Genomic DNA, 18,359 nt, shown 5'->3' on the forward strand with positions numbered 1-18,359 from the left:
ACTACCCTGCAAGATGGAGACCTACAAATGCATATGAGAAAACTATAAATTCAAAAGAGACCTAAGGTCATTCTATTGATAGTTCGACAAATGTCATACTGAATATATTGCAATCTTATTCTCTCAAGTTTTAGTTACAATGTTCTCTACATGGCCCATTTAAACACACAAACATATGTTATTGCATTTCTCCTACTGTCTCTCATCTCCTCCCTGGCCCGCGCCACAGTGGAATAATAACAAGTCTCCAAAATCATATTCAAATCAAATGGTAGATTTATTGGCCATCTCTGTTACACAATAGGTGAAAATATCTCAATTTAGGACATTCTAAACTTAACTTTGGCTTCCTGTTATGCTGAAAGACCAGGGCCAGGCACAAAGGCTGACAATCAGTGGACAACAGAAGAAAACTGCTGATGGTTCACAAGTCTACATGATTCATTCCACAGTTTTAGGACCTTTTTGTTTTTGTTCCTTTCATAGCATCTTCCTCTTTTCAAATTCCTTCAGAAACAGAAGAAAAGGAGGAGAGAGGGGAGATAAAAACATAAAAGATCCAAATTATATTCATGGTCAAAATGATTCTCAAACCTATTATCTTTAAGATCCTTTGAAGAACCAAATTACAAGAATTAAAATATACCAGAATGAGGGTGCTTAACACAAAAATAACAGCTTTCAAATCAGTCTATGTCAGCTTAAATCTAATTAAGCTATATGCAGAGCTTCAACTTTATGTCTCTCAACTCAGAAGCTAGAGAGAGGCTATAAATAATACTTATTTTTTCACTGGAGTGTTATTATTAGGAGGGGACAAACTTTGTTGTGTTTATCCAAGCCACAACAGGTCTTTTACTAAGGCTATGGAAACAGATTTGCTTACTTTCTCACAGAAGAAAATTAAGTAAAGATTCAGTTAGAATTGGAACAAAGTGTCAAAAACATTAGAAACACTTAAAACAGAAGAATACCTTAAAGAAGACTTTGTTTAAGAAAACAATACTGAAAATTACATTTTTCTAGATTGTAACAAATAGAACCAGATAAAATGTGTGGATGCCTACTGCCACTTACTGGAGCAAAATGGTAACACACATCTCCAATGTGAATTTAAACATTTATTTTTCTCCTTTTCCTCCACTTTCAAAAAGAATTCTTCCCACACTTTATTAATCACCCAGACTGATTTCAAACACTATGGCACATAGTGTTATATTCCAAACGATAGGATATGAAAAAATTCAATACACAAGTAGTTCATAAAATTATCTCTAAGACAAGAGCAAAGAAGATTACATATAGTCAGGATTTTTAAACTCTATCTGAATATTGTTCCCTTCTGGGAAAACAATTTTTCTTGTTTTCACCATGCTTGAAAAATAGGGGTTTTGTTTTTTTGTCAAAGCTATAGTCCTGACAAAAACAAAGGTAGAGAAGCCTTAAATGATCACTCAAAGAAACAAGCTAATAATCACTATAGAGATTATGGAAAACAAAAGATCATTTATAATATTTTAATCATAATATGGTATTAAAAAGGAAAAGCAAAGAAAATGGTTTAAAAGTTATTCCTCCAACCCATAAGTGACATGGCATCACAGAACATCAAGGCCAGAAATGAGAATCTGAGTCTCCCCACTCTCTTCTTTAGACTTCCCTCCACCCCAGCTCCCTCTTTATAGTTTTAGTTTCTTGTTACTCAGCCTTCAGCCCCTCTCCTTGGAAACAGAAACAATAAAACAATATGGGGTCAGGTGACTATAACCTAAAGGCTCTCCTTCAGGGGAAAAGAAGAAGAAACATAAGGCAGTTTTCTACACACACTCTCTCCATTCCCAAAATCATGGGAATGAAGAATTCATGGCACTCATGGCCTCCAAAATGTCATTTTTGCATGTCATATCTTATTGTTTATAGAACAGCATATCCCAATATTTAAAGAAGATCAATTTTTAAATGAGAAAGTTTCTTACTTAGGGGATAACAACATTAATAGAGTGCAATTAGAATGAAATAAAAAATTAAGACCCAGAAGAAAAGACCATGATTTCCAGGCATCCAGTGTTGTCCCACACTGAGAAGTCCCATAACTTCAGAGCACTTGGGCCATTATCAGTACTCACCTTGTAAATGGTGGTGCCCAGTTGTGCAGGAGACATGCTGACTACAACTCCTGCACTCTGAAGGGCAGCAATCTTCTCTTTAGCTCCACCTTTTCCTCCAGCAATAATTGCTCCTGCGTGACCCATTCTCCTGCCCGGGGGAGCAGTTAAACCAGCAATGAAGGACACTACAGGCTTGGCATTTGGACCCTGCAGAGAAAGTGATAATGGTAAATAATTTAATGAATAAGTTAATCAAAATCATGACTCTGTTGGCAAATGGTAAAAGCCCCTCATTCATTCTAAAAAAAAAACAAATACAAATACTGAACTATAATTGAAACCACTATATGCTTCTTAAAGATGACTCAACTTTCCAAACAAACTCAGGAAAATAATCCTGATCAAATTTTTATATCTGTTGAATATTAACAGCTTCGCTGGCATAAGCTGGTTTTTTAAAAATTATTATTTTTAGTTGTCTATGGACCTTTATTTTATGTGTGGTGCTGAGAATCAAACCTAGTGCCTCACACATGCAAGGCAAGTGCTCTACCACTGAGCTACAACCCCAGCCCCATAAGCTGTTTTACAAATATATATATGAATCTTTCATTTGAAAAACACGGGAACATACCTGAAAATTTATTATATGACTTATAACAATAATGATCTAAGACCCAAGATCGGTTTGCCTTATTTTAATGGAATTTTATGTCTCAATTTCTTTTTAGTTAATGCTTAATAAATGTGTAAAAAAAAAAAAGTGTGGGGGGGATACACTGGTAAGACCTAGGACTCAAGATTCAATTTCATATTGACTAAAGTGGATTGCCCTTGGATAAGACACATCACTTCTCCAGACCTCTGCTGCTTCATCCAGAAATAAAATGGCCAAACTAGATTGGTGGCCAACAACCCTTTCCACTCAAATTCTATAGTGTCTAAGAAGGAAGATTAGGATTGGTTTTATTCAACAAAAATCCATTTTAATGTGCCACCTCTGTGCATATATCACTGTACTAGATTGAGGTTTAAAAAATGCATGAAAACTTAAGAATTTCTGGGCTTTGAACTTACAATATAATTAAAGAAATGATATTAAATAGGTTTTTCATATTCATCAGCCAAGAAATGACATACAGCAATGTATGAATATATGGTTAAATTTTACATCGAATGATGCCATGTAATAATACTTACTATCTTAGAAATTAACACTCAAAACTTACAAGTATATTTCAATTCATCTGAAAAAATAACTTTTTAGAATGGTATTAAAAACATTCTTGTGAGAAGAGTGGCATTTAACAACAATTTTGGAACTCCTGTTTAATAAATGACAAATGATACTGCTTTTGCATTCAATCTGTTATAAATGTTATTTTAGTTGAATTATTTTAGATGAAAATCTGGCCTCACCCAGATATGCAGCTGAAAATGGGAGAAATATTTTAATTGCTTTACAGATAATGGTGGATATTCTTCTTTGATATTACACACTTCTATTAAAACGGCAATTTTTTAAAGGTTAGATGCAATGTTAGAATCTGACACCATAGTAATGAACTTTTTGTCCTTTGTTATTTTGAAATCTATTAGTCTGTCTTGTATTTTGAATAACTCTTCTACTCACACAATTTTATAGCATGCATTAAAAAATGCATGAAAATGTAAAAATTTCTGGGCTTTGAACTTACAATATAATTAAAGAAATGATATTAAATATGTTTACATATTCATCAGGTGGAAAAATATCCTATATGCTGACATACTTCATTATTCAGTTTCAACAAATCACAGCCATCGTATCACTACCAATCTCACTGGGAAAGCCTTTTCAGTAAAGGGAAGTTACTAAACTTCCTGATGATGGCAGGTAGAAGTTTTCCAAAATTTTAATATTCATTTGAAAATTCAAATTTTATCAGTACCCCCAAATACTATCAGTTGTTTGATAGTATGGTAAGTTTGCTTTGTTTATTTTTGAGAAAACTTCTGCCAAATAACCAAGTCTGAATAACCAGTTTGTTTGTTGGTCATCTTTTCAAGTAAAATTGGTGTTCCTTAAAGCAGTTCGTTTAGTTCACAGCTCAATTGCAAGAAAACTTCTTTCCTATCTTGTCACAAAATACTGATGAGGACCAAGATTTAATAAAACCAGTAATTTTTATTGCTTCATCAAAAACTTCTTTTAATTAAAACTTTTTAATTTATTATTTTATTTTTAGAAAAATGTATCAAATGAAACAAAACAAGTACATTTAGCTTTTTTTTCCTAAATTCTAAGCTACTCCACAGATGCAGAGTTAGGGAGATCAAAGATGGTGGATTAGAGGAAGCCCATATAATCCAGTCACTCTGTCTTGAGATTTATGCAGTGGAAGTACTACTTCTCAGGAAGGTGGGTGATGAAGAAACTCACTGAAATTCAATAATGGATAGAGAAGGATAAAGACCCAGAAATGCGAATTATCACGGAAGATGGCGGCGGGGAATGAGTAAGCCGCTCTGTACTCCGCGCCACCGCCACGCCACCGCCACCGCAGCGTATGTTGCTGCTTCTTAAAAGAAGAAGTAAAGATCAATAAAGGAGATCTGTCGACAAGGATTCAGCACCGTGTCAAGAAAAGGGCCTAGATGGAGTGAATCCGCCACGACTTCAGCGCGAGCAGTAAGGCTGCAGCCCCCGAGCTGCCGGGCTCCCTGGGCCCCTTCTCACTCCCCTCTCCGCCTCTCCGCTTCGCTTCTCCCCCGCCATCTCTCCTCCCACGCTCACTCCCTAAATCTAGATCTCAATCTCTTTCCCCCACCCCACCCGCTCTCTCGCGTGCCCAGTACCCGGCCCGCGCGGGCCCCGAGGCGCTGCCTCCCCTCCCCCAGCCCGCACCCCCTCCACGGGGGTCCCGAAGGCCACAGCTTTGCCGCCCCCTGCAGCCACCGCCGCTGCCACAACCGCTTTCCGCGGAGCACCTTAGAACAGACTCTTAACCGCTAGAGTGAGCTGCCGAGTAAAATGGAACAGCTGATAAGATGAGTGACAATTTAAAATCTAAATGATCCAACATGGCGGCGGACGCGGAGAGATCAAGTCTCTAACCCCTTCAGCTGCACGGGCATAGGGAGAAGTAAACTGTCAAAATACTGTTTGCTCAGGACCACTAGGCACGGTTGAGCTGAAGTGGACCCCGGGAGAACGGTCTAGCCTTCTCAGAACACACCGAGGCCGAATTGGCTGCATTCTAGCTCAGGTTCGCCTGCTTCATGTGACTCAACAGTAATGATCCCGCTGAAATAACTAGTCGGCCCGCCTGAACTCAAAGAGGTAAAAGCCAACTGAGCACCACAGCCAGACCCAGGGAATCAGGAGTGACGCAGGACTAGCTGCGCAGAAATCCCAGCTATTGCTATCACCAGTGCTGACAACAGGTCCCTTGCACCAGCTATCAGGGGAGTTGCTGCTACCTGAGGGCAAACAAATTCGCTGGGGGCCCTCAGCCCCAAGCCCTACAAACTTAGGGTCTGAGGGAGGCAAACAGAAAGGGTGTGCCCAGGCACCCATGAAAACAGGGCTCCCAGGAGCAGCAGACCTGGCGTGTAGTCAGTATTGTGGTGAGTGTCACAGGTGAGCGGGGCCTGGCTTGAGGAACCACAAGAGAAGGCCCTAGGCACTCAGGATTAGAGACCCACACAGTCTGGGAAGAAGAGCTGAGGCACAGTGATTGGTTCCCACCTATCAAGAAGAGAAGCCTGGCCCAGTGGGCATAGCTCCACCAACTGGATGAGAAGTTAATCGAGCTATATGACTGCATTTATTATTATTATAATTTTTTTTTATTAATGATTATTATTAGTATTTTTTTTTATTTTATTTTCACTTTTTGTTGTTGATGTAGTTGTTGTTCTTTAACGTTCCTATTAATAGTTTCAATTTTTTTTAATTCTTTTTATTTTATTAGTATTACTATTATTTTTTAAACTTTAATTTCCATTTTTTTACTATCATTAAAAAAATTTTTTCTTTTCTCTTTTTTTTTTTTGGTTTTAAATTTTTATTTTTTTTCGTTTCTTCTTTCTTTCTTTTCACTGTTTTTTTTTTCTTTTGTCTTCTCACTTCTTTCAATTTTCCTATTCCACCTTCCTTGAATTCTACCTGCCTACACTCATTCTCTTTAGTGACTTCTTCCCTCCCCTTCTAATATCTCTCCTCCCCAGTATCACACTAATTGGAGGAGGATCACAGCCACTACCTGCCCTGAAAGGGTGATTTTTCAACTATACAAGAGCAATATAATTAAATAGAGGGGGAAAATATCAAAGACACAACAATTTCACCAAGCAGAAAGAAACGCCAGCAGTATGAAACGACAAGGAAAGAAAGGACCACAGGCAATGCAGGTCAACTCAACTTTAGAAGAGGTAATAGCTGCAACAGATGGAATGTCAGATAGAGAGCTCAGGACATACATGCTTCAGATGATCTGGAGTCTCAAGGAAGACATGAGACAGCAAAATCAGACAATGAAAGATCATATTGACAAACAAATCCAGGAAGTAAAAGATCAATTTCACAGGGAGATAGAGGTAATAAAAAACAAACAAATAGAAATACTAGAGATGCAGGAAACAATAAACCAACTTAAAAACTCAATTGAGAATACTACCAGCAGAGTTGATCACTTAGAAAACAGAACATCAGACAATGAAGACAGAGTATTTCAACTTGAAAAGAACATAGATAGCTCAGCAAGTCTACTAAGAAACCATGAGCAGAACATTCAAGAGCTATGGGATAATATCAAAAGACCAAACTTAAGAGTCATTGGGATACAGGAAGGCACAGAGCTCCAAACCAAAGGATTAAGCAATCTATTCAGTGAAATAATACAAGAAAACTTCCCAGACTTGAAGAATGAGACAGAATCCCAAATCCTAGAAGCCTACAGGATGCCGAATGTGCAAAATCATAAGAGATCCACACCTAGACACATTATAATGAAGATGTCCAACATACAGAATAAGGAGAGAATTTTAAAAGCTACAAGGGAAAGGAAGCAGATTACATTTAGGGGTAAACCAATCAGGATAACAGCTGATCTCTCAACACAGACTCTAAAAGCTAGAAGATCCTGGAATAACATATTTCAAACGCTTAAAGAAAATGGATTCCAACCAAGAATCGTGTATCCGGCGAAATTAAGCTTCAGATTAGAAGATGAAATTAAAACCTTCCACGATAAACAAAAGTTAAAAGAATTCGCAGCTAGAAAACCATCTCTTCAAAAAATCCTTGGCAAAACATTACAGGAAGAGGAAATGGAAAATAACATTGATAACCAACAATGGGAGGTAGGACAGTAAAGGGGGGAAAGTAGTCAAAGAGGATAACAAATCAGGTTTAGTAACATCAATAAACAAATATGGATAGAAGAACAAACCATATCTCAATAATAACCCTAAATGTTAATGGCTTAAACTCACCAATTAAGAGACACAGGCTAGTAGAATGGATCACAAAACAAGACCCAACAATATGCTGTCTACAGGAGACACATTTGATAGGAAAAGATGTACATAGACTGAAGGTGAAAGGTTGGGAAAAATCATATCACTCATATGGACCACGGAAACAAGCAGGAGTGTCCATACTCATATCTAATAAAATAGATTTCAAGCCAAAGCTAATCAAAAGGGATAAAGAAGGACACTTCATACTGCTCAAGGGAACCATACACCAACAAGACATAACAATCATAAATATATATGCCCCAAATAATGGTGCAGCCGTGTTTATCAAGCAAACTCTTCTCAAGTTCAAGAGTCTAATAGACCACCATACAATAATCATGGGAGACTTCAACACACCTCTCTCACCACTGGACAGATCTTCCAAACAAAAGTTAAATAAGGAAACTATAGAACTCAATAACACAATTAACAACCTAGACTTAATTGACATATATAGACTATACCACCCAACATCAAGTTGCTACACTTTTTTCTCAGCAGCACATGGAACCTTCTCAAAAATAGACCATATACTATGTCACAGGGCAACTCTTAGACAATACAAAGAGGTAGAGATAATACCATGCATCTTGTCTGATCATAATGGAATGAAACTGAAAATCAATGATAAAAGAAGAAAGGAAAAATCAAGCATCACCTGGAGAATGAACAATAGGTTGCTGAATGATCAATGGGTTTTAGAAGACATCAAGGAGGAAATTAAAAAATTCCTAGAGTTAAATGAAAACACAGACACAACATATCTGAATCTATGGGACACATTGAAAGCAGTTCTAAGAGGAAAATTCATTGCTTGGAGTTCATTCCTCAAAAAAAGAAAAAACCAACAAATAAATGATCTCATACTTCATCTCAAAATCCTAGAAAAAGAAGAGCAAAACAACAGCAAAAGAAGTAGAAGGCAAGAAATAATTAAAATCAGAGCTGAAATTAATGAAATTGAAACAAAAGAAACAATTGAAAAAATTGACAAAACTAAAAGCTGGTTCTTTGAAAAAATAAATAAAATTGACAGACCCTTGGCCATGCTAACGAAGAGAAGAAGAGAGAGAACCCAAATTACTAGCATACGGGATGAAAAAGGCAATATCACAACAGACACTTCAGAAATACAGAAGATAATAAGAAAGTACTTTGAATCCTTATACTCCAATAAAATAGAAGATAGTGAAGGCATAGATAAATTCCTTGAGTCTTATGATCTGCCCAGATTGAGCCAGGAGGATATAGACAACCTAAACAGACCAATAACAATAGAGGAAATAGAAGAAACCATCAAAACTACCAACTAAGAAAAGCCCAGGACCGGATGGGTATACAGCAGAGTTTTACAAAACCTTTAAAGAGGAACTAACACCAATACTTTTCAAGCTATTTCAGGAAATAGAAAAAGAGGGAGAACTTCCAAATTCATTCTACGAGGCCAACATCACCCTGATTCCGAAACCAGACAAAGACTCTTCAAAGAAAGAAAACTACAGACCAATATCTCTAATGAACCTTGATGCAAAAATCCTCAATAAAATTCTGGCGAATCGGATTCAAATACATATCAAAAAAATTATACACCATGATCAAGTAGGATTCATCCCTAGTATGCAAGGTTGGTTCAATATACGGAAATCAATAAATGTTATCCACCACATCAATAGACTTAAAAATAAGAACCATATGATCATCTCAATAGATGCAGAAAAAGCATTCGACAAAGTACAGCATCCCTTTATGTTCAAAACTCTAGAAAAATTAGGGATAACTGGATCATACCTCAACATTGTAAAAGCAATCTATGATAAACCACAGGCCAGCATCATTCTGAATGGAGAAAAATTGAAGGCATTCCCTCTAAGATCTGGTACAAGACAGGGATGCCCTCTCTCACCACTTCTGTTCAACATAGTCCTCGAAACACTGGCCAGAGCAATTAGGCAGACTAAAGAAATTAAAGGCATAAAAATAGGAAAAGAAGAACTTAAATTATCACTATTTGCAGATGATATGATTCTATACCTAGCAGACCCAAAAGGGTCCACAAAGAAGCTATTAGAGCTAATAAATGAATTCAGCAAAGTGGCAGGATATAAGATCAACACGCATAAATCAAAGGCATTCCTGTATATGAGCGACAAATCCTCTGAAACGGAAATGAGGACAACTACTCCATTCACAATATCCCCCCAAAAAATAAAATACTTGGGAATCAACCTAACAAAAGAGGTGAAAGATTTATACAATGAAAATTACAGAACCCTAAAGAAAGACATAGAAGAAGACCTTAGAAGATGGAAAAATATACCCTGCTCATGGATGGGCAGAACTAACATCATCAAAATGGCGATATTACCAAAAGTCCTATATGAGTTCAATGCAATGCCAATCAAAATCCCAACAGCATTTCTTGTAGAAATAGATAAAAGAATCATGAAATTCATATGGAATAATAAAAGACCCAGAATAGCAAAAACAATACTAAGCAGGAAGTGTGAATCAGGCGGTATAGCGATACCAGACCTCAAACTATACTACAGAGCAATAGTAACAAAAACAGCATGGTACTGGTACCAAACAGGCGGGTGGACCAATGGTACAGAATAGAGGACACAGTAACCAATCCACAAAACTACAACTATCTTATTTTTGATAAAGGGGCTAAAAGCATGCAATGGAGGAAGGATAGCATCTTCAACAAATGGTGCTGGGAAAACTGGAAATCCATTTGCACCAAAATGAATCTGAATCCCTATCTCTCGCCGTGCACAAAAGTTAACTCAAAATGGATAAAGGAGCTTGATATTAAATCAGAGACATGGCATCTGATAGAAGAAAAAGTTGGTTATGATCTACACGCTGTGGGATCGGGCTCCAAATTCCTCAATAGGACACCCATAGCGCTAGAGTTAACAAATAGAATCAACAAATGGGACTTACTCAAACTAAAAAGTTTTTTCTCAGCAAAAGAAACAATAAGAGAGATAAACAGGGAGCCTACATCCTGGGAACAAATCTTTACTCCACACACTTCAGATAGAGCCCTAATAACCAGAATATACAAAGAACTCAAAAAATTAGACAATAAGATAACAAATAACCCAATCAATAAATGGGCCAAGGACCTGAACAGACACTTCTCAGAGGAGGACATACAATCAATCAACAAGTACATGAAAAAATGCTCACCATCGCTAGCAGTCAGAGAAATGCAAATCAAAACTACCCTAAGATACCATCTCACTCCAGTAAGACTGGCAGCCATTAGGAAGTCAAACAACAATAAGTGCTGGAGAGGATGCGGGGAAAAGGGCACTCTTGTTCATTGCTGGTGGGACTGCAAATTGGTGCAGCCAATTTGGAAAGCAGTATGGAGATTTCTCGGAAAGCTGGGAATGGAACCACCATTCGACCCAGCTATTCCCCTTCTCGGTCTATTCCCTAAAGCCCTAACAAGAGCATGCTACAGGGACACTGCTACATCGATGTTCATAGCAGCTCAATTCACGATAGCAAGACTGTGGAACCAGCCTAGATGCCCTTCAATAGATGAATGGATAAAAAAAATGTGGCATTTATATACTATGGAGTATTATTCTGCATTAAAAAATGACAAAATCATAGAATTTGGAGGGAAATGGATGGCATTAGAGCAGATTATGCTAAGTGAAGCTAGTCAATCTTTAAAAAACAAATACCAAATGACTCCTTTGATATAAGGGGAGTAAACAAGGACAGGGTAGGGACGAAGAGATTGAGAAGAAGATTTACATTAAACAGGGATGAGAGGTGGGAGGGAAAGGGAGTGAGAAGGGAAATTGCATGGAAATGGAAGGCGATCCTCAGGGATATACAAAATGTCATACAAGAGGAAAGGAGGGGTAAGACAAGATAATACAAATGGAAGAAATGATTTACAGTAGAAGGGGTAGAGAGAGAAAAGGGGAGGGGAGGGGAGGGGAGGGGGGATAGTAGAGAATAGGACAGACATCAGAATACATCAGACACTAGAAAGGCAATATGTCAATCAATGGAAGGGAAACTGATGTGATACAGCAATTTGTATACGGGGTAAAAGGGGGAGTTCATAATCCACGTGAATCAAACCGTGTAATATGATGTATTAAGAACTATGTAATGTTATGAACGACCAATAAAAAAATAAAATAAAATAAAATAAAATGCATAGACACACACACAAAGCATTAATAAAATGGTCTGAGATAAAATAAAGCATAGTAAAGGAAAAGTATTCTACCAACCACCAATAACACATTATTCATTTGAATTTTTTTACAACAAAGAAATGTACAACTATGATGCATATGTCAATGTACTGGTAATTATCTTTATTTTTAAAACTCAGAGACCAGACTACGTGATTGGTTGATCATCTGTAGAGTCAAGTCTTTTATGTTCATGGTTAACAATCAAAGGTAATATAATTATTAAATTACATAAAAATTAGCAGGCAAACATTTATATGGCATTATTTATTATTATTATTCTCTTAATAAAATGTCAAATCTTAAAATGGCACCTTTTGTGCATTTAGAAATTCAAAGTATGTTGTTTGCCAGTTGGCTCCAGAAATATAGAAAGACTGACTTTTGTGACAAATACACATTCACAGCATCTCAAAGCATGTATTTGGGAACTGTATGAGACTGAATGTTTATCTTCCTTCAAAATAAATATATTGGATTTTTGACACATAAAAAAAAAAAAAAAAGACCCAGAAATGCAAGTGCTACAAAAAGAAAACCAGAAAGAGTACATTCGAGTGAACCCAATGGCAGCAGTGGTGCCAGTGCCAGTTCACTGCAAAGAAATGCAACACAAACAGGGAGAGAAAGACACAGCAGACAAATCTGCCAAGGGAAAACGTGTAGAAGAAAAACCAGTTTGAACTTAGGTGAATCAGAGGCTGCACAGCAAGCTGGTATTTGAAAAGTGCTCCCTGTTTTTCAACTGGCAAATAGAGAGCTGAGACAGGGAGTCATCTTAAAGAAGCCACACTGCAGCTTGCTGCTGTGGGAGCCCAGAAGATCATAGCAAATACTGTCATACTGTCATGGCAATTTCTCATACTGCATAGCCTAGGGTGTGCCTAGCAGAGTGTGACTGAAACAGGCAGAATGCCTTATGCCTACGAAAAATCAGGTTAGGAATATGAGGGGGCTTGTTTTCCCGTTGAGTCTGGCAGCTCACAGGAAAAGCTGAGAGGATCCTGAAACTAAACAGGTGAGTGTAACTACAATTGGGAACTGAGCTTGGGAAGGCCACATACATGGGTAGTGAAATGTGTGAAACCTGTGCAAGGTTGGTCATCCTACTCCCCAATTCTCAGAAGGCCTGAGATCCAGATGTTCACATCTTCTCAGAGCTAGGGTGTGTTGACCTAACATCTCTGGAACAGATACCATCTGACAAAGTTCTGAAGTTTCAATCAAAGCTTAATTCCCAGGCACTGAAACTTTCCATTTAGAACTTTGCATCATATTTCTTATACTTCTGTGCTGGGTTTTATGCATCTGTTGAGATGGATTTCTCTTCCAATAATAAATGCTGGAAAGGTTATAGAGAAAAAGAAACACTTTTACACTGTTGTTGGGATTGCAGATTAGTACAACCACTGTGGAAATTAATATAAAGTTTCCTCAAAAGACTAGGAATGGAAACTGTAAGACCCAGCTATATCACTCCTCCATATTTATTCTAAAGAATTAAAGTAATCATACTACAGTGACACATGCATACCCATGTTTATAGCAGCACAGTTCATAATAGCTGAACTACGGAACCAGCTTAGGTGTCCTTCAATAGATGAATGGATAAAGAAAATGTGGTAATGTACACAATAGAGTTTTATTCAGTCACAAAAAAAGATTAAATTTTTCCATTTGTAGGAAAATGGATGGAATCTGAAAACATTATATTAAGCAAAAAAAAGTCCAACTCATAAGGTCAAGCATTGTGTTTTCTCTCATATGTGAAAGCTAGAGAAGAAAAAGGAAAACAAAAGGATGTGTGTGGAGAGTGATTTATGAAAATGAAAGGGAGATAGGTAAAGGAAAGGGACCAGGGGGAGGGAGAAGGGGAGAGAAAGGGGAAATAGTGGGGCATGATATTGAGCAAGTTACATTGTTATATTGTGCTCTTGTATGAATATGTAACAACAAATCCCATCATTATGTACAACTATAATGGATCAATAAAATAATATGGGAATAAATATACCAGCTCTATTAAAAAAAAAAAAAAAGCTGCATCAGCCCCAACCTGGGAGTATATCAATCTATAAGTACCAAACTTCAATTGACAGTACTTCCCTTCTGTACTACCTTATACTGGTGAGAAAGGGAAGCTGAGAGCTGTTTTAGATGCTTGAGTTCTAGGACACTCTAGCTGGCAGCTTGGTAAGCAATATTAAAAGAGGTTAATAACCCTCAACACTTGCTCTCTCTAAGGGATATGTAGTCACCACAGTACAAAAAGAAATACAAAGAAGGGCAGTCTGGCATAGGCAGTGAATATTCATCCTTGTTGACAGTTTTGATCACTTCAGTGGAGAAAATTCTTTCAGTTCTTTTTTTTTCCTTTTCTCCTTCTTCCTCTTCCTTTTTTTTCTTGTTCGTGCTGTGTTGTTTTGTTTGTGAATATACACATAATTGTCTTCTGGTTTTTTCCACTTTTTTCCTCTCTTCTTTATGATTTGTATTTTGCTTTGTCTTTTGAGGATTAGAAATTTTTGTTTGTTTGGGTTTAATTTTGTTTTTCTCATTACTCTTTCTCTAACAGCCAAACTCTCTTGTTCTTTCTCTATTCTATTTCTTTCACTTATTTTTCTTCTTCTTTATAAGTATCACTTGATACCTTTCTTCTGCTTCATCTCTGTTCACATTTTAAATATTCTGAATTTTCTTTTTTCTTCCCTATGTCATTTTTTTGAATTGTAATTTTGTCAACTTTTATAATTTGTATAATTCCTTCCCTTATCATTCATGTTATTACAGTTATTATTATGTGGATAGTGTTGTTGACACCTACTGCTAACTTTAAGGTTAGATCTTACTCATGGCTATTTATTATTGTTGATGTTGTTAACTGCTGACCTCACTATTCCTCTTTTTGTGGTAATTTGTTTTGTAGATGTCATACTAGGCACTGTGGGTGTATTTTAGTGCTGTGAATTGCTGTTGTTTGTTTCTCATTTTTAAAAGAGGTGCTGGTAATCTACTGGGATACTACAAATTCCTAGTGTGGAGGCACTGCTCTGAACTACACCCACAACCCAGCTGAGACACAGTGCATTTTGCCCACATACAAACTAATCCTGCTCAAGCTTCAATAATACTTTAATGTGTAGAATAGGGGAGATAAAAACCTCAAATCAATGACTAGCCCCTCAGAGAAAATGGCCTAGGGGACTCTTAAAATCCACTCGTGGACACCCACTCCTATAGCAAAAACACAGGTGGCTCAGAGGAATCCATAGTGTTGAAGCAGTTCTCCAAGAGTAAATTAAATCAGCAGGTCTGCAATAGCTAATTAGAAGCATCGAAGGTTGAAATTAACGCTTGGAATACTCTAGGCCTATGTGTTAAAGCTAAGATATACAGACAGCACAGAACTTATTACAAAAGAGACAACTGCTCATAAAAGGAACTCCTTGTGTAAGAGGAAGAGGAATCCCATCTCACACAAAGAAACAGGAAAACAAGTCTCCTGCCCAAATTTATAATCCCCCAACAAAGGAACACAGACATTGAAGAGAATGAAATTCCAGAGAAAATGAATTATTAAAACAATTAATGATCTAAAAGAAGATCTTAGAGATGATCATCTCTTCAGTGACCCTGATGTGCTTTTTACATATGTCTATTATTATATTCAATACAGTGGCTGTGACATACTTCCAATGTATTCTCATATTAAACAATAAATTCCCTGAAGACAGGAACACTGTTCTCACTCATTTCTGTATGTCCAGCAACTACTGTAGTACCTGTGGAATAGAATTAAAAGGACTCCACAAGTCATTTACTCATCTGCTGGTGATCTCTGCATAGAAATATGAGAATCTTATATCTGAGTGATAATAATTTCCACTTGATCCCTCCCTGACAGCCCCTCAAAAGTGGGGATATGAATAGGAAAGTATTGGGTTAAATATTAATCTGTGCCTAGGAAAGCTTGCAATAAGATAAAGTTCTAAAGAATGTATAATAAAGAAGGAAATGGAGAGTGGAAGCTGGTACTTTTCTTGTTTCCAATCTTTAGGTAAGGATCAAAGCAGAGGGACTTTGTTGTAAAGTAAAAGAATGTACTCATTAATATCTGAAGAAATCTACTTGAGCAGTGGGTATGCAACCTTTTCTATACATTCCCCCTGCTTGTAGGTGTGGTGAGGCCCTCCATTGTATCCTGGCCTACCACCAGAGAGTGAGCAATAAAATGTCCAAATCCTCTCCATTGAATCCTCCAAGTTCTTTCTTTTGAATTAGTTAACAGTATGCTTGGGACATTTGCAGCCCTGGGGTTGAACAAACTACCCTTGTCTGCTGATGACATGATCTTGTATCTAGAAGATCTAAAAAAAACCTCCACCAAAAGACTCTTAGATCTGATAAATTCAGCAAAGTAGAATAAAATCAACATACAAAAATCAATAGTTTCTCCCACACTCTCATAATAAATCTGCTGAGAAAATAATTAGGAAAAATAATTTCATTCTCAATAGCCTCAAAAAAAAAATCTGAGGAGGTGAAAGAACTTTACAATGAAAATTATAAAACTCAGAAGAGAAAATTGAAGACTTTAGAAGATGGAAAGACCCCAATGATTCTGGATATACAGAATTAACATTGTCAAAATGGCTATAATACTAAAAGCAATCTACAGATTTAATATTAACTCCATTAAAATACCAATGACATTCTTTGCAGACCTAGAAAAAAGTCCTAAAATTCATATGAAAGAATCAAAGACCTAGAGTAGTCAAAGCAATCCTGAGCAAAAAGAGCAATCCTGGAGAAATTACATTACCTGATCTCAAATACTACTATAGAAAAAAACAAATTATTCTACAAAGCTATAACAACAAAAACAACACAGTATTGGCATAAGAACAGACATGAAGACCAATAGAATAGAAGACACAGAGACAAATTCCACATAAATACATAGAACCTTGACAAAAGTACCAAAAACATGCATTGGAGAAAAGATAGCCTTTTAACAAATGGTGCTGAGAAAACTGAATATCCATATGTAGAAGAATAAAACTAGGTCGCTATCTCTCACCCAAAGTTTATCAAAGACCTAGAAATTAGATCAGAAATACTGTAAGTGCTAGAAGAAAACCTAGGATCAATACTCCAATATATTGGCACAGACACCAACTTCCTTAATAAGATTCCTCAATCCTAAGGAACCAAAACAAGAATCAAAAAGTGGAATGGAATCCAATTAAAAACACAGCAGGAAATGACAAGGCAAAGAGAAAGCTTACAGCATGGGAGAAAACCTTTTCCAGCTATTCTTCCCTTATATATTCAGAATTTATAAAGCATTCAATAAACTTACCCCCCACAAATTAATAATCCAATAAATAAATGAGCAAATGAACTAAACAGACATTTCTCAAAAGAAGAAATACAAATGGCCAACAAATTTATAAAAAAAAAAAAAAAAAGTTTAACATTACTAGCAATCAAGGAAGTGCAAACCAAAACTATGTTGAGATCCATCTCACTCCCACTAGAATGACAATCATTAAGAATAACTGCTGGTGAGGATGTGAGGGAAAAGGCATATTTATAAACTGTTGATGGGACTGCAACTAGTATAACTACTTTGGAAAGCAATATGGAGATTTCTAAAAAGAATAGGAATGGAACCATCATATGACCCAGCTATCCCATTCCTTGGTATTTATCCAAAAGAACTAAAATCAGTATTCTATAGTGATACAAGCATATCAGTATTTATAGAAACACAATTCACAAGAGCCATGTTATGGAACCAGCCTAGGTGCCTGTCAATAAATTAACAGATAAAGAAATTGTGGTATACATATACAATGGATATAAAGAAGAATAAAATTATGTGATTTTCTGGTAAATGGACGGAATTGGAAAATATCATATTGAATATAATATGTCAGACCCAGAGAGTTAAAGGTCTAACCATTTCATATGCAGAAATCAGAAGCCAAATGGATTGGGGTGATAGATAAAGAAAGCAGGGATCTCATAAAAACAGAAGGGAGACCAATAGAGTAGAGGAAGGAGATCTAGAGGAGGGCATGAGGAAAAACTGGGAAACAAAATCTACCAAATTATGCTATATACATGTACAAATATGCCATAATTAATCCTGCTTATATATAAAATGATAATGTACTAATTAACATAATGATAGTAATAGAAGAAAGTTCAGTAGAATAGAAAAAGGGGATGCAAAGGGAGGAGAGAAGGGAAGAGGGGAGAGAAAGGAAAGGTACTAAAGAAGGAGAGTGAGCAAATTATGTTAATGTGCTTATATGAATATGGCATAATGAATTCCATTATTATGTATAATTATAATACACTAAAAAATCTTTTAAAAATTTTTATTCTAATTTGCTATATATGACAGTAGAATACATTACAATTCATATTACACATGTAGAGCACAATTTTTCATATCTCTGGTTGTACACAAAGTATACTCACACCATTCGTATCTTCATAC

General features: G+C 36.5%; 1 protein-coding gene across 2 annotated transcripts in view; it reads right to left on the minus strand.

Moving 5' to 3' along the window:
• Positions 1–258: 258 nt before the first annotated feature.
• Positions 259–18,359, minus strand: part of Suclg1 (succinate-CoA ligase GDP/ADP-forming subunit alpha) — a 42,776-nt gene continuing 24,675 nt past the window's right edge. For both annotated transcript variants that reach the window (XM_077791933.1, XM_077791934.1), the window contains 2 exons: positions 2,127–2,315; positions 259–507 (listed from right to left, as the gene is read on the minus strand). In XM_077791933.1, the coding sequence (XP_077648059.1) occupies positions 481–507; positions 2,127–2,315 (216 nt within the window). In that variant the 3' untranslated portion in view covers positions 259–480. The remainder of the gene's footprint in view (positions 508–2,126; positions 2,316–18,359) is intronic.

This window comes from Urocitellus parryii, chromosome 12 (assembly GCF_045843805.1).
Source record: "Urocitellus parryii isolate mUroPar1 chromosome 12, mUroPar1.hap1, whole genome shotgun sequence".
In the NCBI taxonomy this organism is placed as follows: domain Eukaryota; kingdom Metazoa; phylum Chordata; class Mammalia; order Rodentia; family Sciuridae; genus Urocitellus; species Urocitellus parryii.